Raw genomic sequence first — 25,485 nt, forward strand, 5'->3', positions numbered from 1 at the left:
AACTAGAGGTAATCATGGGATCTCTAACTGTCAACCCTACCTTGACAGAATGGCTCAATTTGCTTTACAGCTTTTTTGTTTGTGTCTTCCCTCCTGTTGAGTGACGTTTGTCTTTTAATTTTCCATAAAGATTCTGAATGAGAGCTTCAGTCATATTCAAAGTGGTGTACTTTTATGGCAAAATAAATTGTGTTTTTCATATTTAGTGTCCCACTTTGAAAGATGCACTTTACAATTCAAGAACCTTTATTTTAATCCGTCCGACATCTTTTTATAGATCTTGGGTATGCCTTCCGCAATGAATCGTTTAGTATTTTAATGAAAAAAAACAAATAATGATGTTAGAGGGCAGCCTTCTTTAAGGAAGTCCAAAAAAATATCTTTTGATCGTAGACATGACAGTACCGAAGAAAAGTGGACACTTATAAGTAACAACTCATGTTTTCAAGCCTCTTTTTTAGTTAACTCCGACAGTTATTGGAAAGAAGTGTCAAAGTAGACCTTTTTCGAACACCACTTCTGTAATTTTGATATTGAAAAATCTATGATGCTATGTATGTTACATGTAATTTACTTCTTATTGATAGTTCAGAGTTATCTATTAATACGTTCAGGTAAAATATATATAAATCTAGTATAATACGTTTGGTTATATAATAAGCAGCTAGGATAACAATAGGATATGGCGAATACCTAAAGAGTTCTAAGATCGGTAACATTCTCTAAAGTAGCTTCAGTTGCAAAGTTCTCATTAGAAGTTTTTGAAAGGATCGTCAAGCTCGGCGTGTCGCATTATGCAGGCAATACACTTTATTAGGATCCTCGTTATACTTGATCAGGGTATAACTAGTATTCAGCTTATACTACCCCATCCTTAAATCTGTTAACTTAGGATTGGTTTAGAGTAACTAAATCAACCTTAAAATGTACTCTTTTTTGTTTACTTTTGAGTAAAAAAGTTGATACAAAAGTTTGGCAAAGAAAAATTGAAAACAACAAGCTATCTATTGAAGAAAAATAAACAAAAAGGTAAACGATTATAATTAACGAAAAACAATTAAATTCAGTTCGCAAGCCTGTATTTTTGATGTGTGATAAAGATTGAAGTAAGTCAAGCTTATAATCTGGTAACCCAAACATCACAAAAAGGGATAAAGCACAACCACCGAAAGGTGAAGTTTTTCTGGGGTTTTGTTACTCTCAAAAGAAATCAACCTATGTCTAGTATACGCTAAATAAATTTATTGCTGACGTATCACTTACTTAAATTACTTAGATCTCAGGTACACCAAAAAAAGGGATTACTTTCGCCTCTTTTTGTTGCCGTTGAACAACAACCCGAATGTCTTTTTAGTGGATTTTTGATTTCGCATATCTGCCTCATCATCACTACTGGAATGAGCGTCATTTTTAGCATTAGAAGTGTTTCTACTTTCTGGCTCTACTGACGTCTTCTTATTTACCGATTCTGCTAGATCTTGTCTGAGTGCCATCTTTTGACCATGCCTCATCTTCCTCTTCAATGCAACCATAGCTTTCGTATCATCCTTTGCAATTCTATAAATATCATTTCGTACATCTGTAGGTTCATTACGTTTCTTTTTTTTGGATAAAGAACTAATTTTTTTATCACTATTAATAAATTCACCAATAGTATGTATATCATCCTTAGACGTTTCGTTATATGCAAAATGTAAACCAGAGCCAATTTGAACGACGGGCAAATTAAAAAAAGCATTTTTACTATCTTCTAATTCTTTAGCGTCTTCTATTTCCTTACTACGGTCTTTAGTTTCATCTGTACTAGACTCTAACCATGCGGCAACTTTTGATGATTTATTGCTTAACGCTAACTGGAGTTTAGCCTGTAAATCCAGTTTTTCTTGTATTTCTTGGGCTCTACTCATCTTCTTATCTAAATTAAGAGCTTTAAGTTCCAAATACAATGCCTTTGTTCCTTTTGCTTTTCTCTTGCAGGTTTCAACTATTATATAAACTAGTGATGAGGTCGAAAAATTTCATTACTTTAAAAATTTTCGGTATATTAATTAGTATATGGACTATTTGACATTGTCACAGAGACAATGAACACCATCGAAAGAAAAGGTTTTGCATCGACCGGGAGTGAATTATATGTGTAGGTACCTCCTCATGGCGCAAATTTAACAGACAGAAGAGGCCTAAGTATGAACATCACGATACCAAAGAGGTAACCGATTTTTTTAATCGGTTCTGTCTTATACGAAGTATTTTTCTTAGCTTTTCTATAAAAAAATTATCTACTTTTATGATACTACATAATATTTTGAATAAAAGATAAGTAAAAGGTCACATTCCTCTATTCTCTATGACGCTTTGATGCCATATTCTTTTGCCTTTGTATCCTTTGTCTTTCCCCGAAATTTTCCTTTTCCATTGCCATCAAAGATTCTCTCTTAGCTTTCGTTACCTTTGTTAAAGCTTTTCTAATAACGGCTGTATCATGGACTTTATCGGACTCATCCATCTTTTTGTTTATACGTTCTTCAATAGCTTCAATTCTGGAGACGTCTCTTTGAGTAACAAACGATATGGCATCACCACTTCTACCGGCACGAGCAGTTCTACCTGCTCTATGAATAAAAGTATCTGGATCAGAAGGAATATCATAATTAATAACTAATTCTACAATTGGAATATCCAACCCTCTTGCAGCTACGTCTGTTGCCACTAATACTCTAGCAGCATTGGCACGGAATCTATGTAAGGAATTTGTTCTTTCTTGTTGTGGCATATAGGAATGTAATGAGGCAACTCTGACGTCCAAGTGATACAAAGTTCTTCGAAGAACTTCTGCTGTCATAGCTCTATTTACGAAAATGATGGCACTAGAATCTTTATAGGTTTCACATGTTAATAATTGATATAAGTACGCTTCCTTTACATGTTCTGGCACCAAAATATATTCTGTCTTCAAAGTTGACGGAATTGCGACTTTATCAACACTTTCCACTTGGTAAGTAAATACTGATGGTTTCCCGTCTTGGGCAGGGGCATTTTCCAACGTCCTTACTTGATCAGTTATCGTGGCTGTGAATAGTAAAGTTTGTCTCTTATGCTTTGGTGGTAAAGCACCTATACATGTAGCTAAATCTCCAGCAAAACTATCAGTCAATAAACTATCCGCTTCATCGAGGACCAAGAATTTGGTTCTTTTCAATCCACCAACAGTATCTTCACCACTATTCATAATGTGATGAGCCAATCTCCCTGGAGTAGCAATGATAAAATGAGGTTTATTTTGCAATTGAATGGCTTGTTCTACAATACTCTGACCACCAACAACGATGGCCACACGAATATTCATACTACTCCCAAGTGCTGTAAACTGTTCGGCAATTTGCATGGCTAGTTCTCTGGTTGGAGTTAATACGACACCAAACATCCCACATGGATCTTCTGACCATTTAGTTAGCATGGGCCCCGCAAATGCAATAGTTTTACCTGAACCAGTCTTAGCACCACCAATACAATCTCTACCTTTTAATATCTCAGGGATACATGCTGATTGAATTGCCGTTGGTTGAGTAATTTTCATTGCGGATAATGATTCATATAACCATTTGGATAAACCTAGGGATTTGAAAGTTTCTTGTTTAGACGTCGACATTTTTTCTTGTTTTGGACCTGTGCTCGGTAGTAAATTCTGCACTGATGGTAACCTTCGTTTATCTCTTGATATGTCTTTCTACTATGGATTTTGCAAATGTTTGATCTCATCTCATTTCACCTCATCTGAAAAATTTTCAATACTAAAAAAGTTTAGCGGCTACCAGAAAAAAGTAAAGTAAATAGTCAATTTTAACGTGTCTTGACACCAAAATGGTACAGATTAGTCTAGAAAAAACTTGCTAATATGCAAGACAAGGATAAATTAGATCGATATAGGGAAATACTTTCGTCAAAGCACACTTTTACATTATAGTCTACTTTCTCGAAGAATCAAAGAAATACGCTACACGCCCACATACATATAAATCATGGCCAGAGCAGACATAGTTGCGATCCTTCGACCCAAAGTGCATGACACTATTTACAAATTAATTCGTCTGGGATATTCCTTCCAGGATATAGTACAAGAATCCCACATAAATGCTGATTTTTTAAAAAAAACTTTTAAAGAATTGGGTTTAAACATTCAAATCACAACAAGAATAACGCAAAGGCAGTCTCCAATACAGCGTTTGATACCATCAAAACAATCACAGATACCACAAACTCCGTCTCATGTTCAATCCCAGCCACCACCTCAGTTGAATAAGGAGACAACAACGGTACAACCGCAGATGCCACAAGAACAAGTCATAACTAATGTACCATCGAAGAAAAGAGCAAAAACGCTACCTACCTGTCCTCATGAAATGGTACATAGCCACACGAACAATGCAGAAAAACCAATAAATATCCCGAACAGACCAATTTCCACCACTGAGTCGCCTCGAAGAACTACTTCCCTTTCCAATGGTAATGGGCTGCCCAAAGTCCCGAGGAATAATGTTGATGCTAATGATCTCGTACCAGAGAAGAAGGATAAGAACGCTAGGGCTGATCAATATGATGATGTGATCGAAGTTAAATTTAATGAATTTGTTACGAACACAAGAGAACAAATGAGGAAATTTGGAAGAGAACTTGGTACATTGGGAGTTCAAGAAGAAGTCATTTCCGAATTAAGACGTACTATGGCCCAAGGGTTATATAATTTAGTTCAAGATGTGCAGTCACTGAAAAGGAACTCAGAAGAGGATCGAAACGACGACTCAAACGACTATAAAAGACGAAGATTAACCTCTGGCTGAGATTGGGATATCATACAAAGGATCGAAAGTACACATATATTATGTTTCACATTCAATATTATCGCGTATATGGCGCTTGAGTATATCCTTTTTACTTATGAAAATGGCGTACTCTAACTTTAAGTAACTTTGAATGCCGGGCCATGATATAATACTTATATATTATCTATATACTATAATGGAAGCTCAGTGCAATATGGCTACTGCGCTTCTAGTTATTTCCCCGCGTATTTTTGCACATATTGGCCAATAATATTCTATTACCTCTCACAAATGGATCGTTATTCGATGTGTATCATTTCTTACTCCTGAGAGATTTATATTACAGAAGTTCCCCCCTGCTTAGATACCCAAGTATATCATGGATATAATATGTAGTATTACAAAGGCAGGATTACATTATATAATTTACCACTTCTATAGTGAACGGAAGAAGAAAGTTGCCGAATTTCCGAGACGGCATCCGGCAGACGGAAGCCGGAAGACAGAGTTGATTTCTCGGCGATCCCTTATTGCTTTTTGTTTCAGCTGCTTAGGAATCCTAAGTTAGGATTGTGTCTGGAGGAATTTTAAATCCGGGGCACGGAAATCTCCGAACGTACGTAATTAGATAATTATATAACCATGAAAATTTCTCGAAAGACTCCGGCGTTAAGTTGGTGCATACATTAAAATATGTGTAAGATATGAGTGCTACTACGCACGTCCACAAAAAGTACAGGGCACAGATGAGGAATGGTTCGATTGCATTTGTCAGGTGCATTCAGATCCAAACCTTTACGTAATATCCCTACCGAGGGGCCTTTTTCTTCAGGTTAATACGTACATAATATTAAAAATCTGTGTAATAACGAAACCCGAGTTAACAATACTACTAAGAAGCTATAATGGGGAAACTTATATAAGCAGCTGATTGATTCGACTAGACACCAGATTCAAAAGTGTCTTTCTTAGATTCTTCCTCTACAGGTCGAAAACTACCAAACAAAAACACAAAAACCAAGTAAACAATAACAATACAAACAAACAAAAACACAAAAAACCAAGTAAACAATAACAATACAAACAAACAAAACATGCCTTTCGTCACAAACTTTCAACCAGTTGCCTTAAAGGACACCAATCTGTTCAAGCCAACCAAGATTGGTAATACCGAGTTGAAACATCGTGCGGTGATGCCACCACTAACAAGAATGAGAGCAGAGCATCCTGGTAACATCCCTAATAGGAAATGGGCCTACGAGTATTATAAACAACGTTCTCAAAGGCCAGGTACCATGTTAATTACAGAAGGCACCTTTATCTCTCCCCAGGCTGGTGGTTATGACAACGCTCCAGGAATTTGGTCCCAAGAACAAATGGATCAATGGAAACATATCTTTAAAGGTGTTCATGATAATAAATCATTTATTTGGGTTCAATTATGGTCTCTAGGTTGGCAAGCATTCCCTGATACATTAGCTAGGGATGGTTTACGTTATGATTCTGCAACTGATGGTTCTGCTAACATTTATATGGATGAAGAATCTGAGTTGAAAGCTAAGAAGGCAAATAATCCGCAGCATGGATTGACTAAAAATGAAATAAAGCAATATATTGAAGAGTACGTTCAAGCTGCGAAAAACTCCATTGCCTGCGGCGCTGATGGGATCGAGATACATTCAGCTAATGGGTATCTTTTAAATCAATTCTTAGACCCTATGTCTAATCAAAGAACTGACGAATACGGTAACTCTATCGAAAACAGAGCTCGTTTTGTCTTAGAAGTGACTGATGCTGTAGTAAAAGCTGTTGGTCCTGAAAGAGTTGGTATTAGATTCTCACCATACGGGAAATTTGGAAATATGTCAGGTGGTTCTGATCCAGATTTACTTGCTGAATATTGTTATATTCTTGGTGAGTTGGAAAAGAGGGCTAAGAATGGTAAGAGATTAGCTTATGTTCATTTAGTTGAACCAAGAGTAACAAATCCCTTCTTAAAAGAAGGTGAAGGTGAATATACTGACGGTACCAATGATTTTGCATATTCCATTTGGAAAGGCCCAATTATTAGGTCTGGTAATCTAGCTTTGCATCCTGAAATTGCTAAAGATTTGCTTCAAGACGATAGAACCTTGTTGGGTTATGGTAGATTCTTCATTGCCAACCCTGATTTAGTTGATAGATTAGAATATGGTGAGCCCTTGAACAAGTATGATAGATCTACTTTCTACGCCATGACAGACAAGGGGTATTTGGATTATCCAACTTACGATGAGACATTCGAACACAGATCTGGCTCGGTAGAACCATTGACAGACAAAGCCTATGAAAACCATCAGAATTTCGATAGAACATTTGAAAAGCGAACCATATAAGCTGCCTAAGAGAGTAAAACATGAATTTTATAAACTTTTTATCTTTCTATGTATATTTTTAGTAAAAGAAGAGCTCTGAAACATTATTTTCCCCTTTTTTGTATTCAAGTTACATGATATTGTTGTACATGTTAATTTTTATCGCTCCATATTCAATTAGCCGCCGAAGTAGCTTCAAGATGGTAGTAACGTAAGCGCCCTGTCCCCTAAAACGCGGTATTAAAAATTTCCGGGCTTCCTGAATTTAGATTTGATAAAGGAACTATTTGCCCTTTTTGTTGGATTCCCAAATTTGGGAAAAGGCCGCATTAAGATACGTGTGGTTTGTGGGTGTTCATAGCTTACTCCGAGAGGTAGTTACCTATTTTGGGAAAGAAATTGCGGAATAATCGTCAATCTCCGAAAGCTCGAACACACCGCTCCAAAGAAATTGCCGCAGTGAAATAACAAGGGAAAAAGTAAATTGAAATGGACGTTAAATTCCATAAGTTATAGGGAATTAAGTAACAAGTTCTCGAGAAAACTAGGAATAGTACGTACATTACAGTCTGAATATGATACAATAAGGATAGTACTAGGTAAGTAGTAGGAGCTATTTCATTGATGCTTAAAATGACGGGATACATAGATAAACGAGCTTGTTTTAATTTTTTTTTGTCTTCTTACCGAAGACAAGTTTCATTCAGACCATCAATATATATTCAATCTCGAAGGCAGGAAATCTTGAAAAAGAAGAAAGCACCGGATAGAAAAACCTGCACCGAGGACTTTCTCTTAAAGTTATATCTGGTAAGTTAGGTATACTGGTAGAGAAAACTTCAGTTCTTCAGATCGGAAGGTGACCAGTTTATATAAGGCTCTGAATACGGCTTGAGACTATATAGTTAACTCGCGTTCCTGCATCATTACATTTAACAAAAATCCGTCCGTTCAGGAATATTTCCGCTAATTTATTCAATTTTCCCAGGTAGCCTCTTTTGAGCTATTTTTTTTTACCTTCTCTACTTGGAAACTTAATTATGCAGGATCAACTGTTACAGATTCAACTGGTTTAGCACACGTACATCGTCAGGAAGGAACTCACTACAATCTTATTGAATCGTATCCTTCTGTCTTGGTGATTAGAACCATTAACTTCAGTGATTGGTTTCTAGCATTCTTGTAACTTTACTCCCATTACTAACATATCTTGATATACCTCAAGTAGCAAGAAGCAGACAACCTCATTTTATATAACTTAACCTCATTACCTTTCACGACATTCTTCTTGAAGACCAAAGCAGCTGGAAATAACCAACAATTATACGTAGCTTTGAAGTTGCTGTTTTTTTGGAACCAAATAATTGTTTAACTATCTATCATTCCATTGAGAAACCAAACCAGACTAAAAAAAGAACAACATAGGAGGTATACCAAGAACAATTAGATCAATCAATTTATTATCATTTACGTAATTCGTTAAACATTTCCTTATTCGAAGAAAAATAACGTCTATCATCATATCGATCAAGAAAAAGAATACGCAATGGCTTCGAAAATCAAGACAAAATCTGATCACAAAAGATCCAATAATAATAACAAAGATGGTCCCACAACCGGTCACTCTACCACCTCCACACAATTCAGTAACGTTCTACCTTTAGAACAATTGGCAAATACAAATACACTGACAATTAGGCTCAAGTGGGAAGATAACAATGTGAGATATGATATCGACCAGCAATTGAAGGACTTACTACTGAAGAACCATGGTTATATCATACCCTTGAACGAAATTGAATCCTATCAGTATTTGAATGATACTAAAAGACTAGAAACTCTACAGGAATTTAAAGATATCTATAAATTTGAAAATGGTAACGAGGAAATTCAGAAATTTACTAGAATAGGAAAGGATAAAATCGAACAAGAAGAAAAACATGAGGAGGATGAACAATTTTTTTATAATTTAGTCCTGCAAGCTCAGTTACATAATGAAACCAATCTAACTAAGGCGTGTGAGGCAGTTCAATCATTGTTATCCAAAGATGATCATGATTCTGTTAAAGAACTTATACAATGGTCAATAAGTTGGAATAAACGTGCTTTGACACATCCGAACAATTTATTCATAGGCGGAGTTAATAAGAATATGACGCTTGAGAATATGACTGATTATCTTTGTAAATACGGCCATATTTCATCACTTAAACTATTACAGAATGAGAATAATTCAAAAAATAACAAAAGCAATAATGATAGTGAAATACTTTCTAATACAGGATACGGGTTTGTTTCTTTCCAGTTGGGTTCACAGGCATCAAACTGTATTAATGAACTGAACGGGAAACTATTCAAAGGCTCGAAGTTATTTTTGAATTATCATGTAGAAAGAAAGGAACGTGAACGGATTCAATGGAATCAACTAAGAGAAAATAATGACGATGGAAAATTTAAATGTATATTTATTGGAAATTTCCCGATAAATAATATGAAACAAGAAAGTGGAGAAACTGAGAATAAAGATAAATCCATAACAAATGAATTTAATTATCGAATAACGCCCGAAATCATAATCGAAAAAATAAAAAGTGAATTACTACCATTAATACCAGACTTCGAGATTTTGTCTTACTATTTTCCAAGGATACAGAATAATCATGATGTTACTTACATTAAGAATCAAAGTACGGTTAATGCAAAAGTTTTTGAATCTGATAATGTAAACGATTTGACAAAAAGTGGTACAGAAAACGCTTTACCCTTAAAGGGGTATGGATTCATTAATGTGTTGAATCATGAACAAGCACTCCAAATAATAGCAAAATTTAATAATTATGAATGGAACGGAAGCAGATTAATAGTGAATAAGGCGGTTCAGAATTCTATTCATGAAGGCACTAGTCATAATTCTCATTCTTTCACAATTCATGGTAATAGCAGCCATAATGCCACCAGTAAAAAACAAGAAGGTGATGATGCTTATAATATTACCAGGTCATCGATCTCATCTTCATCGAGACACGCAAGCTTAAGTGGATTGAGTAATAACAATTCAAAGCCATTCATTCCAAGGAATAGATCATACAATAATAGTCAATATTACAAGAATAATAATAGTAATCCCTACGCTTTTCAACCAAATTATCCTATCTCACCACCAACCACTAACTTATTACCAATGGCTCCACCATTTTCGCCGAATGCAAATGGTTATACATATGCATATCCACTACCTATTGGTGGCCCAAGGAACGATTCCTTTGATAATGGTGGGTTATCGCCGTTATTAGATAACTTAACAGTTGGTGGAGTAGTTCCACCGCCGCCACCACCCCCACCTTTAGCATTATCTCCTATTCCTCAGCCGAATATGATGGGACCAGGAATATCTGTCCCGTCTCTCATCTCAAAAGCTTCCCCAACAGTATATGTTCCGACGTCATCTTCTAGTGCCCTATCGAAAAGGAACAAGGATAAAAAGGGCGAGATAGACGAGGAAGATGACGATCTAGATGAACGAAGTCAAAATGATTATCCTATAAATCCCATGTTTTATTTTAACAACTTTGGATATGGATACATGCCAAATTATACTTATAATTATGGATATAATAATACTTATAATCCAAATACAGCGGGTTCCTCAAATTTAGGGTATAGTAGAGATTATAATATAGTACCAGGGTTTGACGGTATTAATGAGAAAATTAATAATAATGGAAAATTACCCATTCCTTTATATTTCCAACAAGAATCGAACCTTTATGTTAAATACCTCCCATTAGATTGGGATGATGATGATTTATATGACTTTTTCGTTCAATATGGGAATATTATTAGTGCGAAAGTTATAACAGTAGGTGGAAGTAAAAATAAAACTCAACAAAAGGATAGAGGTGATGATAAGGAACTAAAGGAAAGAGAAGAAGACGAAGATAATGATAGCTCGACTATAAAATCTGAAGACGAATTAGGACAACATGAAGAAGATAAGGACGAGGATATTAATGGAGCTGATGAAGCGAAGGAAAAAATTGGTATATCGAAAGGATACGGATTTGTATGTTTTGAAAATCCATTAGATGCATCCCAAGCAATTCTTGGTACAGATGGTGTTGCTGTTACTCCTACGAATATATTGGGGGTCACATTTGCACAAAAGAGACATCATCATGCTAGAGATAATAGCAGTGCCAGCAATAATAATAATATGAAATGGAACGATCACGGGAATGAAATTAGATACAACAGGAAATTTATGAATGCAGTGATAGAACAACAGCAACAGCAACAACAAAATGGATCTACCGCACGACCAAATAACCACTGGAGTTATCGTATTTCCACTACACATCCATTGAACTAAAATATACAAGTATTTTTGTGTTTTTTTGGCCATGAACTATATATCGTGGCTATAGCCAACTTACATAATTAATTCCTTTTCTTTTTTTCTCGCATGTAAAAGTAATCTATAATCCGACATAAAATTTTCTCATTAAAACGTGGTTATTATATAGTATATATATAAAGGTTATTTGTCCTCCTCTTTAATTAACTTATCTAATTGTTCTTGCATTAAATTCAATTTATTCAATCTTTCTTCAATTTTCACAAAGAGAGGTTCATCATTCCTTTGATTTTCTGGATTTGAATTTGTTGATAGATCTTCCAATATAGTAGATATCAATAAGATCGATTCATTAATTATATCCATATTAATTTTCATTGTTTCCTTCACATTGGTATCATTATCATTATTATTATTATTATTATTATTATTATCATGAGCGATATTGTTATGACTATGCCCTTCATCCTTCTTTATTAGTGGGTTCAGAATAATATCATTGTCATGCGATAAAGGGAAAGAAGTATTATTGTCTATTTTCCGTTTATTTTCTGCTTCGGCAAGTAATGAGGATATCTTTCGTATTTTCACTTCATTACTATTAATTGTGTTCATGATATTCAGGTGTGAACTTTTCGTATTATTATCTTGGTTAGAGTTAGAGTTCGCAAATATTTCAAAGTTCTTTTTTTTTGGTTTAAATGGTATATTCGCTATTGAAAGTGAGGATCTAGAGGATGCCAACGAATCTGTCGGTATCGTGGTACCTTTTTTAGAAAATAATGAAGTTGATGAAGAAGCTAATGAAGAAGATAGTGACGATGCAAGAGAAAGTAGTGCTTTCTGCTGATCTAGGCTTTGGTTTTGATCACTAAGATACGAACTAAAATTCCCATGGATTTCTGGTTGAGATCCGCATTTAGGAAATGGAGTGTTGAATAGACGATTTGATGGAGTGGATGTAGTAGTATTACTAGGTGTTCCAGGAGCTGGATTTATTCGAAACAATTGTGGATGAGATTCTGATTTGAATAATTTATTACTCTCATTATAGCCCGGAAAGTAATTCAACAAATGATTATCATTTTTATTATTAGGGAAAGCACTTGCGTCCGAGCTTTTTAAGCCTTCCAGTGAAGATATTGGAGGTAGAGGTAATCGTTGCAGTTGATTTACAGGATAGTGTGTACTACTAATCTTTGATTGACCATTTTCGGATTTTCTTTTCAAAGTAAAGCTATTGGTAGTATTATTATTCTCACTTGGGATGATATTATTCGTTTCAACACTAGCAGCGTGGACGTCAGAAGTATTAAGGGGAGTATGATGGTTCGGATTTAAATAACTAACAGATAAAGTTGATAGAATATTTTTCCTTTTCTCCCCATCTTTATCAACACCAGTTGATTTTCTTTGAATTTTTTTCAATATTTCATTGGTTGAAGTTTGAGTGAAAAACCCTGATGGATGAGCGAAATACCAAATTGTATTAATTCTATTATTTGGATTTGGATTTGAATTTAAGATGGAATTGGGTAGATCATTTGAAGAAATCTTATGGAAGCCATACATGTGTAGTTGTCTTACAAAACTACTAATATTACCATGTTTAAAATATTTCTTTAAAACTTTTTCACTAAAATTTGGATCGTATGGTTTTAGTAAGAATATTGATTTTTCAATAGAATACCATCGTATCCATTGATGCAGACCTTTTTGTTGTAAGATTAAATGTAATTGGTTAACGAAATTTCGTTGTTGCATCATTGATGAGATAATTTGTATGATACAGGATCTCAAGCAAGCAAATGGCAGTTTTAATCTTTCAAATTGGCTGTAATAGAAGAAGCAAAAAACGAAACTATAGTAAAGATACTCTGGAATTGATTAATTATTATTATTATTCGTACCCTTAGTATAATTTTACTTTTGTTCTGTGACGTACGACCTTTAATCTCTTCTTGTCCTGTATAATAAACCTACGTAACCTTACGTAATTCAATGTCGATTATGCTAGACTAGACTATATTAAAGTGAAAAAACCCTGTGTCACTTTAAACAATAACTATGATGATGTGATGATGATATATGATTTTGATTCCGATGAAGCTCTCAATTTTGGCTGCTGAAGTATATCTGGTGTACGTAATCAGAGGTACCCAAAAAAAAAAAGACTGTCTCTCTAATGTTGGACGTAATGGCGGCTTTACCTAGTAGAACGCGTAGGTAGATTATAGATATGGCCTTAGCAATTATGAGGTTCTACTTTTACTTTCCGATGTAATGTTAAATACTAGAAGGATAGAAGAGAAGACAAGAGATATGATGTGGTGAGATGTATTGTGACACGATACGATGAGATGAGCTGAGCTGAGCTGAGATGAGATGAATGAGATGAGATAGGTTCAGATAAGAGGGCTGGATCATCTGTGGTTGAGAATGTCTAAAGCTTGATGGTGGTGAAGCTGAAGTTGGCTAGAATACGTATAAAAAATATGTCTATCCAAATAACCTTCCCTACGTGTATGCGCGCGTACGCAGTAGCACGCACACACATAAAGGAAAAGCAAAAGCTCCTTTAAGACGTACATTCATACAAGCTCAAATTTTTAAATGAGGTCGTCTTTAACGTGAATAATACCAGAAGGCAACACTGGAACCGGTTTAGTAGTTGTTGTGCACTTGCTAACGTCTTCTCGAGCAACAAAGATAATGTTTGCGGGAAGTAACGTACTGGGTGTGGGGCCTAACAACGTAGCGGAGAGCTAAAGTATGTGCGTGCGGTATTTGCCCCAGGCAATACCGTGAGAATCTAACGGGGGGGGGGGAAGACGCAACCTTCAGGCCCAAAATGTGTACCGAGTCGGTACATAAAAAATAAAGACCAGATTTTCTTTTCGGGCTTCCAGTGACCGTTCGTAGGTCCCCCGCGTGGTTTATTCCGAACGTGCCCTTCTCACCCTAGCGGTGCTAAACTCGAACTCGAACTAGAACACGAACTCAAACTCGCACCCGCTGATTTCCGTCTGTCCCCCAATTCTTCCAGTGGTGGTCAGACGGTCGGAAGTATGAAGAGCCCGACGCTCACTTCCGCCGAGGAGACCTTTTTGCGCACGAGAAAACTATCATGTTGCCCATTTTGAACCGAATTCAAAGAGGAATTTACATACCGTTATTTTTTTGCTGGCTGGCTGGCCGGGCTTCCTTCAGCTCCGGTTTCCTCTTTACGGGGAACGGTTTGCCGAGCCCATGCTTAATCTCGCTGAGGAACAGCGGAGGGTGAACCGAACAAAAGAGGTTTTTATATCAAGAATGTTAACCGCCGATGACTTTAGAGCTTCCCCCAAAAAAAATGTTTTCAACAGGTATGGGCTGACAGTCTTCAGGGAGAAGCCTTCAGGTTTTGCCCAAGGTTAAACTTTGCTCTTTTCTTCATTAACCTGCGAAACTTCAGCCATGAAAGTAAAAAAGACTTTTTGTGTAAATTATCAAGCAGAAAGAATTAAATTGAACGTTAACCTTAATTAGGTTAAGTACTTCATGATTTTTCGGACTATAACCTAACGTTAACATAACTATATTTTGTAATAGAGTTTAGCTTGGCAGTAACTGTCAAAAATCTTCGGAGAAATACTTATTAACAGAAATGCTTCCGTACAACTACTTTAAATGGGTCGTTCGCATGAAAGGTTAATCCAATTATAGATTTCTTTTTCTCCTTATACATAACTGGAACTTGAAAACTAGGAAGTTAGCGAAACATTTCTCAGATTGAGACTCGGAGACGGGACTGAGCCAAGCCGTAGTTTATACGTAATTACGTTAGTAATAACCTTTTAAAGGTGATAATTTGGTTGCAAACAATGCTACAGGAAAGTTCGAAACAACTCATTGCCTTTCTCATATTTGAAATAAAAATATATACCTCAAGAAAAAATACGAAAATACGTTGTGCGACAATGTATGCTGGTAACGACTTACCTTAAGTTAATACCTTTACGTGCAAACAAAAACGTTCAAAGACATCTGTAGTAAAAAGCGCTAGTACTTTGGTAGGAAAGTACATACGTACAGGATTTGAGAAGTATGGATCACGACTCTCTCTAGGGAATTCTGACTTCAATTTCTCTATTGGAGTTAGTTGTTCCTAAGCAACAACTCACCTTACGTAAGTTCAGGTTGGTAATGTGACCGATTGAACTTTTCTGGAATAAATAAAAACTAAAAACTTTACCTATAAACCTGCACAAAAATATACAAATACTTAGTTCATGAAACCATCATGGCCAATAATTCAAAATTTTACCTTTTCGTCGCTAATGCTGACAATCAAACTCTAACGCCGTCGGTACAGAGTTGTCCCTAATAGCTTAGGATTGAGAATATTTCAAATCGGTCAAATACCTCGTTCCAGGTGTACAATCTATTATGTATCAAAACTTAAGCTTATTTCAAAGACCAATGGGTTATATTGAATAATATTAAGTGCCGTAATGGAAATCCAGCTTCCTATGGGTTTTTACTCTTATGACGTATATAATTAAAACTTTGAATACATACGACTTGTCCATCACATTACAAATAAGGGAAAAAGAAAAATGTTTCCTTCTTGTCTCATACCTGCAGATGTTCTACTGATCCTTTAGCTACAGTTTGAATATATTTAATTGACAGGCGTTTTTCTTCTTTAAAAATTTCTTTCAACAGCTCTACCTCATCATTGTCTTCGATATCCAAATTCTTATACGACAATAAAACTATTCTGGAAGAATTCAAGAAGTACTTTGATGTTATAATTAATTGATTACAAGCAGATGCTTTGGAATCCTTTATTAGTTCTAATTGTCCACTTATTGGTACCCTCTCATTAATTGTTTCTTTTTCCTTGGAACCCTTCTCATCTTCGTCATGAAATCCTGTCAATATTAAGTCCAAACTCTGAGGTAAAAATGTATCAAATTCTTTGGCTATCTTAATTTCCTTATTTTCATGCATCATATCAATCATAGATTCATTAATGGTGATCACAACTGGCCCGAAATTAAGAGAATCACCTTTATGAGTAATCCTCTCTATGAAATTTCTTTCAAGTTGACCGTACTGACTTAAGGGATCACTAAATTCAACTAAATTCTCTTCACAAAGGAAAATATCCCATTGTGGCCATTTTATTTGTTTAAATAACTCAACATCGATTTTATCGATCAGTATTTCAGATAATTTATCGATTAAACCTTTACTTGGAAGTACTCCAACTTTGAAACGATCTGATTTCTTGAGAACTTCATTTTGAATTTCGATTATTTTTTTAACTAAGTCTGATTGCATTTTAAAGTTCCGATATGATCGCTATAAACTTAGTCTTTCTTAGTTCATATTTACCATTTCTATTTACCTCTTACATAAATATGCAAGATTTTTTATATTATTCTTTCTCCTCTTCTTGTCTAGATGTAAGTTCTTTTAAAACCCTATTTAATATAATGCGACAGAGCGAACGCCACTAATTCATTATTATTAATACTCTGGCTTTTAGTATTGATTCATTCAAAGTCAGAGGCTCCCGTACTGGTATTTGTAATTTGAAGCAAATAATATATACTAAACATTATATCATTACGTAGGTTATGTTTTTTGTTAAATTATAAACGCTTGATAAAAAAGCAAGTCGATTCTAAATGTCAGTTCTTCCAAGAACTTCCCATTCCTCTATAGGACCTTCACAGTTTACCACTTTGAAAGTGGCTGGAATTCCCCAACTAACATTTTTAGGTATTTGATCAAATTTCCACTCGTCAGCCTCATTTGATATTACCTTAACGCCCAAAGTATCTTCAATTCTTTGTTGTATAATCTTTGTAAATGCAGGACTAATAGGATATATATCAGAATATAATAAGGATACATGAGGTTTGAAATCATTATGAACCCAATTTTGAGCATTCAATTTTTTTAATTCCGTATTCTGTTCACTTTCCACAAACAATTCTCTAATTATTTGTGCTATACTTAGTAGATATTTATCTAATTCACATGATAATTTCACTTTTTGGAAATATGACTTTCCAGTAACAAAACCATTCATTCGAACTAATGACTTATTTTCCTTTTCAATGGATTTCTTGATACTATTCATCGCAGCTACGCAATATGTTAATACTTTGTTGACATCATCTTTTGTGCTGACCGTTAGATGAGTGTTTAACGTTATATGCGGTTCAAAAACAGGAGAATTGGGGAATAATGTCTGTATAGATTGAATCAATGTATTTAAAGTTTCATAGGCTGTTGAGCCTGGTGGAGGACAATACCATAACACGACTGTCATCTTTATTCTTTCGTCTGTTTTTTAACTTGTATTCTTCTTATGCTTTATAAAAATAACGACACTAATTTTTAATTGTTGCACAACCTTAAAGCTTACTGTTATAAAGTGCCGACTCAGAACTTAACGATTCATCAACTTACAGAACCTAATTCTACTATTGAATATAGTTATTTTCACTGTGTATTCCGATCCTTGGATATTTCTCCCCTTCGTCTTTGCCCTTTGCCCTTGATTCTTCGATTGTTCTCATCGCGAAGTTCCGAAAATTTTTGAAGTAGAAAGTTTGTATATAATGGAAAGAAGTAGAATCAACAACAACAAGAAAGAAAATAAAAGAAGAGGAAAGGGTTATAGAAAGAGAAAGAGAACACCGTAGCACAGAATAATCATACTACCAAAAAGTATGCCAGTTTGTAAGAGTTGTAAAGGGACAGAATTTGAAAGAGATCACTCGAACGCGAACAGTGATTTAGTTTGTAAATCATGTGGTTTTGTCTCCGAAGATAATCCAATTGTCTCGGAAGTGACTTTTGGTGAAACAAGTGCTGGGGCTGCCGTTGTTCAAGGGTCTTTCATTGGAGCTGGTCAATCTCATGCATCGTTTATGTCTCATGGTGGGTCTAGTGCCTTGGATTCTCGTGAAAATACTTTGAATAATGCAAGACGGAAATTAAGAGCTGTGTCCCATGCTTTGAGTATCCCGGAATATATTACAGATGCTGCATTCCAATGGTATAAGTTAGCTTTGGCTTATAATTTTGTCCAAGGAAGAAGATCTCAGAATGTTATCGCTTCGTGTCTTTATGTTGCTTGTAGAAAGGAAAAGACTCATCATATGTTGATTGATTTCTCTTCTCGATTACAAGTCAGTGTCTATTCTATTGGTGCCACTTTCCTTAAGATGGTTAAACGATTACATATCAGTAAGTTACCGTTGGCAGATCCGTCTTTATTTATTCAACATTTTGCTGAGAAATTAGACTTGGGTGACAAAAAGATTAAAGTGGTTAAAGATGCCGTGAAGTTGGCTCAACGAATGTCACATGATTGGATGTTTGAAGGTAGAAGACCGGCAGGTATTGCAGGTGCATGTGTTCTTCTTGCCTGTAGGATGAATAATTTGAGAAGAACTCATTCTGAGATTGTTGCAGTATCTCATGTAGCAGAAGAAACTTTACAACAAAGATTAAATGAATTTAAAAACACGAACTCGGGTAAATTATCTATCCACGAATTCAGGAAAGCAAGTGAAGAATTGCCTGATCCAAATACTGAAGAACAAATGAAAAAGGGAGGATGTCGTTCTAATACTTCTTTCCCCCCATCTTTTAATAGGAATAGAAAGAACGAAAAGAAGATTAAAGAGCATTTAGAAACTGAAAATGAATTATTAGAGACTAGTGAAGATGCTGTTAATAGAAATCCTATCCTAAGTCAAATATTGGGTGAACAAGAATTATCATCTAAAGAAGTATTATTCTATTTGAAACAATTCTCTAAAAGAAGGGAAAGTGCCATTCAACGAATCAAATCAACACATGGGATTGACGGGTCTAATCTATATGGAAACTCTGAAAATCCAACGTCAAGATCAAGATCAGGCTCTAAATCGTTATCAAAAGAAACTCCTGACGGAGTTGCTACTACTCAGGATGGGACAGAAGAAGCGGTGAAAGATAATATTGATGGTCAAGCAAGTATCAGAGGAGCAGAACTTGGTGATGGTGATAGTGATGATGATAATGATAATGATAATGAAGAAGATGAAGAAGACACAAGATTCCAAGATAAGATAGATGGTTACTCATTAGAAAGAGATCCATACAGACCTAAAAATCTACATCTTCTACCTACAACTGAGTCTTTTTTACATAAAGTTAATGATGATCCTGAAAATCTTGAAGATGTTGATGATGATGAATTAGATGCACTATTATTAGATGAGGAAGCTTCACAATTGAAAGAAAGAATATGGATAGGTATCAATTCAGATTATTTATTGGAACAAGAGAACAAGAGGTTGAAAGAAGAGGCAGATTTATTGACTGGTAATACTGCGACTAAGAAAAGAAGACGTAACAATGGTGGATCACGTAAGAGAGCTAAGACAGAACCTGATTCAAAAGCTAATTTAGCACATTCTGCCATGGGCTTGATGTCACAATTTCAAGATAGAACTGGGTTACAGGCTGCGCTGAAGGCAGCAGAAGAAAGTGGTGATTTAACAGCAGCTGATAGCGTTAAAAATATGTTGCAAAAGGCAACTTTTTCCAAAAAAATCAACTACGATGCCATTGATGGCTTATTCAGTTAATTAATTACCGTTCTTACAACTACGATGGTCATTTATGGACATCTAAAATGGAATGAATCGTATAATCAAAATAATGGACCAATCAATATGATAAATAGGTTAAATACTTTCTAAAATAAATGATATCATTCTATGCAAAAGCAACAATCATAATACTTACAGATGATGACTCTTTGAATATGACATGTGACTTGTAATAGTGGCTGTTATACATTTAACCTTTTGTAAGGGTATAGCTTCTGTAATCAACTTTATACTCACGCACTGCGCGTAATGGACCGGATTTAAGCAAGTATATACCGATGCAGGGCTTACTTACTAGCCCTAGTATGTAGTACAATGTGGAGCCCTACAATCATATTAATTGATTTCAATAAGCCCTAAACATATTTCAATCATCTTATACGGCTCAGCGCAAAATTTTCTAGCTTTAATGAAAAGTGAAAATTTACAATAAATCAAGAATAATAATAGTAATAATCCATCCATCAGCAAAATAGAAATTTCACACAAAAATAGGTAGTTTTTGGAAAATTAATAAACGAATCTCATCATTGTTAAGCTTTGGATTTTCTTTCAAAACAAAACCTTCGAAGATTCGAAACAGATAGGAAAAAAATGGTGAAAAGAAGTAGAGCAGCTGTTCTGCCAAATAATATCATCCTTTTACAAAATTTAGTTAAAAGAGATCCAGAATCATATCACGAAGAGTTTCTTCAACAATACTCCCATTATGAATCCCTAAGAGACATATTCTTATTAAATGGTATGGATACAACTACAACCACTGCTACGACCACAGTGAGTGGATCTACTAATGAAACTACATCATCTGTGTCCACTACAAATTCTCTTTCAGAAGGTTCCACTACTCAACTAATGGAATTAATTGGATTTGTATCGCAAGTTTGTTCATGTTTCCCCCGTGAGACAGCGAATTTCCCAGCTGAATTAAAACAATTAATCTTAGAACATCATGTTTCATTACCATTTGAATTGAAAGAGAAGATTTTAACTTCATTAACTATATTAAGAAACAAGAGTGTCATTAGTGCGGAGGAATTGATTCAAACTTTATTCCCATTATTAGTTGCATATTCGAATCAAGGTAATTCTTTGGGAGTTAATTCTCATGCTAAAGAATTAAGAACTTTAGTTTATAAGAATGTTGTATCATTGATGAGGTCATGTAATGTTGGTAGTAAAAACCAAAGATTGAATAAGTCTACTCAAGCTATTTGTTTCAATCTTTTAGATGAAGATGGAGATGGGAGAGGTATATGGGCAGCTAAATTGACTAGAGAATTATGGAGACGTGGTATTTGGGATGATTCTAGAACTGTAGAAATTATGACACAAGCTGCATTACATGATGATGTTAAAGTTGCCTTAAGTGGGATTATGTTTTTCTTAGATGCTGATAGAGAACGTGAAGAAAATTTTGAGGAAAATTCTGATGATGATAATGATGGAATTGATGTGGAATCTTTGAAACATAAGTTACAAGTTAATAAGAAATCAGGTAAACGTGGTAAGAAATTGGAGAATGCCATTAAGACTGTGAAGAAGAAAAATAAGAATATGAACAATAATGGTACACCGAATGGGTATTTGAATTTCAGTGCCATTCATTTATTAAGAGATCCACAAGGGTTTGCTGAAAAATTATTCAAGGGTCATTTATCAGGTAAGAAATCTAATAAGTTTGATATTGAGCAAAAGATTAGTATAATGCAATTATTATCTAGATTAATTGGTACTCATAAGTTGATGGTCTTAGGGATTTATACATTTTTCCTAAAATATTTAACTCCAAAACAAAGAGATGTTACTAGGATTATGTCAGCTGCGGCACAAGCATGTCATGATATGGTTCCACCTGAAGTATTAACAGTTATGGTTCGTAAGATTGCAGATGAATTTGTGTCAGATGGTGTTGCTTCAGAAGTTGCTGCGGCTGGTTTAAATACTATTAGAGAAATATGTTCTCGTGCTCCATTGGCTATTGATGAAACTTTATTACAGGATTTAGTGGAATATAAGGGATCTAAGGCTAAAGGTGTCAATATGGCAGCTAAATCATTAATTTCATTATATAGAGAAGTTGCACCAGAGATGTTAAAGAAGAAAGATCGTGGTAAAACTGCAAGTTTAGAATTACAAAGTTTAAATAAAGATGGTAATGATAAAAGATCAAGGAGACCACAATATGGTGTTGAAAATAATGTTCAAGGTATTCAAGGTATTGAATTATTAGTTAAATGGAAACGTGAGCAACAAGAAGCTGCGGGAGGTGAAAATGATGATGATGATGATAATGATGCCAATTGGGAAGTTGCAGAAAACAGTGGTTCTGATTCTGAATCTGATGATGACGATAATGGTTGGGTTGCTGTTGAAAGTGATAAAGAATACGATGTTGATATGGATGATGATGATGACGAAGATGGTACGAAGAAAGGAAATGGTAAAGATGAAGAAGAAGATTCTGATCTTGATTTGGAGTCAGAGGATGAAGAAAAAGAGAGAAAAGGAAAAGATAATATTTCAGTTGATTTTGATAGTGAAGCTGCGTTTAGGGAACTAGCGTCAACGAGAATCTTAACCCCAGCAGATTTTGCCAAATTAAAAGAACTACGTACAGAAGAAAGTGTATCGAAGATAATGGGGGTTGATAATAGTAGCAATAGGAAGAAGATTTTAGGTAAAAATGAAGAATTGGTTGATGCGGCTACTTTAACAGGGCCAGTTAAGTATAAACAAACTCGTGAAGAAAGGATACAGCAAGCTATGGAAGGTCGTGAAGGCCGTGAGAAGTTTGGTAGTAGACGTGGTAAAAGAGAAAATGCACATTCTACGACGAATAGAGAAAAGGCTAGAAAGAAGAATTATGTTATGATGATTCATAAGAGATCTGTTAGGGGGAAACAAAAGATGTCATTGAGAGATAAGCAAAAAGTTTTACGTGCGCATATCACCAAACAAAAGAAAGGTAAATAGATACAGATATATAGTTATTATATATTTGCCTATCTTTCTATGTTTTTCACTGTATATTATTATTAAGAATGAATTCCTTCTTTAGTTTTTCCTCTTGTTTTGACGATAGCTAAGTGAAGCTACTACTACAGAAATGTTATCCTTATATTTGTGTTCAGTTTTACCCGTCGCTGTTTGTCTTTACACATCGCATCACATGATATGGAGGTCTAGAAGTCTCTTATGGATCTGACCCTTCCCCGCAAAAAACAAACATTCCTCTCCATCTTTGCTCTCCCGAAGTGTTGAGTAATTTTTAACACCGCCGCGCCGTCTCCCCGCCGCCCGATGTAAATGATAATGCACTGAAATGTACCCTAATCGTTTTTGGGGGGGTGGGGTGGGGGAGAAGATGCCCTACATGAATACCCCTACTCTGCTTCGTTTCCAGTAATACTTACTCTTCTGTTCACGCAGAGACGTGTGATATTGGGGTATTAATATATACATATACACATATACACATATACATATATACATATAAGAATGTTATATCGATAGAGCGCCTGGATGCAAAGATAGAGCATATATAAGCTACAAGGACACATTCTCGAAGAAACACACACATACACACTACCTCGAAAGGGAACGGCAATTACACCAGCTGCTATCACGATTTAAGCATACACATTCATACATAAACATACATACCAAGATGTTATCAAGGGCAAAAGCAATTATTGACAAGAAACTCCCATTCCCACATCCCTTAACAATTACCCCGACAAGAAACTTATCAATTCATGAATACCGTTCCACTGAACTATTAAACAAATACGGTATCCCTACTGCTAAGGGAATAGTAGCATTCACACCCGATGAAGCATTCCAAGCCGCTAAGAAACTTTCCCCCTCCACGGGCCTCGTAGTGAAAGCACAAGCATTGACTGGTGGTCGTGGTAAGGGCCATTTCAACACTGGTTACAAAAGTGGTATTCACATGATTAAATCCGCAGAGGAAGCGTTCCAAGTTTCACAAGAAATGTTAGGGAATAATTTGATCACGAAGCAAAGTGGCTCCAAGGGGAAGAAAGTGTCTAGTGTTTTCATTGTGGAAAAATGTAATGTTTTGCATGAAAGTTATCTTTCCATTTTATTTGATAGGCAAGCTCGTTTACCTTTGATTATTGCATCTCGTGATGGTGGGATGAATATTGAAGAGATTGCTGAGGAAAAACCAGATTCTATTAAGAAATTCCATGTTAAAGAGGAAATTATTAATGACGAATTAGCTATGGAGATTGCCAAGAGTTTAGGATTCACTCATACTGATTTGAGGGAAACGGCTAAAACTATTCAAAATCTTTATAAATTGTTTAAGGATAAAGATGCGACACAAATTGAAATTAATCCAATAAGTGAAATTGAAAAGCATGAAAATGGGGAATACGACGTGGTTTGTATGGATGCTAAATTTGGATTTGATGATAATGCAGAATTTAGACAACATGAAATTTATTCTTGGAGAGATATTACGCAAGAAGATCCAAATGAAGTTGAAGCTAAAAAATATGAATTGAATTTCGTTAAATTACAGGGTAATATTGGTTGTTTGGTTAATGGTGCTGGATTAGCTATGGCAACAATGGATGTCATTAAATTATATGGTGGTGACCCAGCTAATTTCTTGGATTGTGGTGGTGGCGCTACCCCTGAAACTATTAAGAAGGGATTCGAATTGATTCTATCAAATGAAAAAGTTGATGCCATTTTTGTAAATATCTTTGGTGGAATTGTAAGATGTGATTTGGTAGCTGAAGGGTTAGTTGCTGCTGCAAAGGATTTGAATTTAAAGATTCCAATCATTGCAAGATTACAAGGTACTAATCTAGATGAAGGTAGAGCTATTATTAAAGAATCTGGTGTGAAAATCTTTTCATTTGATGAATTAGATCCTGCTGCAAAGAAAGCTGTTGAATTAGCAAATAAATTCCATGGTAAGCATTAACAGAAAACCACAAAAAAAAATTTTTGTTATTTATTGTCAAAATTAAAAAAAATTACCTTTAATACTATACTACCTATATATATTCTTTCTTTATTATTCTCTTATTTTCATATATATTAAATATTCTAATCTTAAATCACTACTGCGTCTTTCTCTAAGGGTAAATACGGTAGATAAGGATATCAGTCGGTTGATAAATATGCCCGCCCTAAATATATTCATTAGATAAAGGAGGAAAGATGGAACAAAAAGACTTCTTTTGTATACATAAGTTAGTATATTTTATATTATGAACCAAAATACTCATACATTGTAGACGAGAAAGGGA

The 25,485-nt window shown here is 35.1% G+C and overlaps 11 protein-coding genes across 11 annotated transcripts; 6 read left to right on the top strand and 5 right to left on the bottom strand.

Moving 5' to 3' along the window:
• Window positions 1–1,301: 1,301 nt before the first annotated feature.
• Window positions 1,302–1,907, bottom strand: NOP19 (Nop19p; the record flags this gene model as incomplete). The annotated part of the gene is made up of 1 exon (XM_003668318.1): window positions 1,302–1,907. One exon carries the CDS (start codon window positions 1,905–1,907, stop codon window positions 1,302–1,304), a length of 606 nt encoding a protein of 201 aa, XP_003668366.1.
• Window positions 1,908–2,338: 431 nt separating this feature from the next.
• Window positions 2,339–3,649, bottom strand: DBP8 (ATP-dependent RNA helicase DBP8; the record flags this gene model as incomplete). The annotated part of the gene is made up of 1 exon (XM_003668319.1): window positions 2,339–3,649. One exon carries the CDS (start codon window positions 3,647–3,649, stop codon window positions 2,339–2,341), a length of 1,311 nt encoding a protein of 436 aa, XP_003668367.1.
• A 370-nt stretch (window positions 3,650–4,019) lies between these two features.
• On the top strand, window positions 4,020–4,838 carry NDAI0B00910 (uncharacterized protein; the record flags this gene model as incomplete). The annotated part of the gene is made up of 1 exon (XM_003668320.1): window positions 4,020–4,838. The coding sequence occupies one exon, from the start codon at window positions 4,020–4,022 to the stop codon at window positions 4,836–4,838; it is 819 nt and encodes a 272-aa protein (XP_003668368.1).
• Window positions 4,839–5,914: 1,076 nt separating this feature from the next.
• Window positions 5,915–7,195, top strand: NDAI0B00920 (alkene reductase; the record flags this gene model as incomplete). Its single annotated transcript, XM_003668321.1, has 1 exon — window positions 5,915–7,195. One exon carries the CDS (start codon window positions 5,915–5,917, stop codon window positions 7,193–7,195), a length of 1,281 nt encoding a protein of 426 aa, XP_003668369.1.
• A 1,525-nt stretch (window positions 7,196–8,720) lies between these two features.
• RIE1 (Rie1p) lies at window positions 8,721–11,543 on the top strand (the record flags this gene model as incomplete). Its single annotated transcript, XM_003668322.1, has 1 exon — window positions 8,721–11,543. One exon carries the CDS (start codon window positions 8,721–8,723, stop codon window positions 11,541–11,543), a length of 2,823 nt encoding a protein of 940 aa, XP_003668370.1.
• A 168-nt stretch (window positions 11,544–11,711) lies between these two features.
• On the bottom strand, window positions 11,712–13,292 carry MGA1 (Mga1p; the record flags this gene model as incomplete). The annotated part of the gene is made up of 1 exon (XM_003668323.1): window positions 11,712–13,292. The coding sequence occupies one exon, from the start codon at window positions 13,290–13,292 to the stop codon at window positions 11,712–11,714; it is 1,581 nt and encodes a 526-aa protein (XP_003668371.1).
• A 2,850-nt stretch (window positions 13,293–16,142) lies between these two features.
• On the bottom strand, window positions 16,143–16,856 carry SOL4 (6-phosphogluconolactonase SOL4; the record flags this gene model as incomplete). Its single annotated transcript, XM_003668324.1, has 1 exon — window positions 16,143–16,856. The coding sequence occupies one exon, from the start codon at window positions 16,854–16,856 to the stop codon at window positions 16,143–16,145; it is 714 nt and encodes a 237-aa protein (XP_003668372.1).
• Window positions 16,857–17,202: 346 nt separating this feature from the next.
• On the bottom strand, window positions 17,203–17,856 carry CPD1 (2',3'-cyclic-nucleotide 3'-phosphodiesterase; the record flags this gene model as incomplete). The annotated part of the gene is made up of 1 exon (XM_003668325.1): window positions 17,203–17,856. The coding sequence occupies one exon, from the start codon at window positions 17,854–17,856 to the stop codon at window positions 17,203–17,205; it is 654 nt and encodes a 217-aa protein (XP_003668373.1).
• A 403-nt stretch (window positions 17,857–18,259) lies between these two features.
• BRF1 (transcription factor TFIIIB subunit BRF1) lies at window positions 18,260–20,170 on the top strand (the record flags this gene model as incomplete). Its single annotated transcript, XM_003668326.1, has 1 exon — window positions 18,260–20,170. One exon carries the CDS (start codon window positions 18,260–18,262, stop codon window positions 20,168–20,170), a length of 1,911 nt encoding a protein of 636 aa, XP_003668374.1.
• Window positions 20,171–20,788: 618 nt separating this feature from the next.
• On the top strand, window positions 20,789–23,170 carry SDA1 (Sda1p; the record flags this gene model as incomplete). Its single annotated transcript, XM_003668327.1, has 1 exon — window positions 20,789–23,170. The coding sequence occupies one exon, from the start codon at window positions 20,789–20,791 to the stop codon at window positions 23,168–23,170; it is 2,382 nt and encodes a 793-aa protein (XP_003668375.1).
• A 694-nt stretch (window positions 23,171–23,864) lies between these two features.
• On the top strand, window positions 23,865–25,157 carry LSC2 (succinate--CoA ligase (GDP-forming) subunit beta; the record flags this gene model as incomplete). The annotated part of the gene is made up of 1 exon (XM_003668328.1): window positions 23,865–25,157. One exon carries the CDS (start codon window positions 23,865–23,867, stop codon window positions 25,155–25,157), a length of 1,293 nt encoding a protein of 430 aa, XP_003668376.1.
• Window positions 25,158–25,485: the final 328 nt, after the last annotated feature.

This window comes from Naumovozyma dairenensis, chromosome 2 (assembly GCF_000227115.2).
Source record: "Naumovozyma dairenensis CBS 421 chromosome 2, complete genome".
Classification (NCBI taxonomy): Eukaryota; Fungi; Ascomycota; class Saccharomycetes; order Saccharomycetales; family Saccharomycetaceae; genus Naumovozyma; species Naumovozyma dairenensis.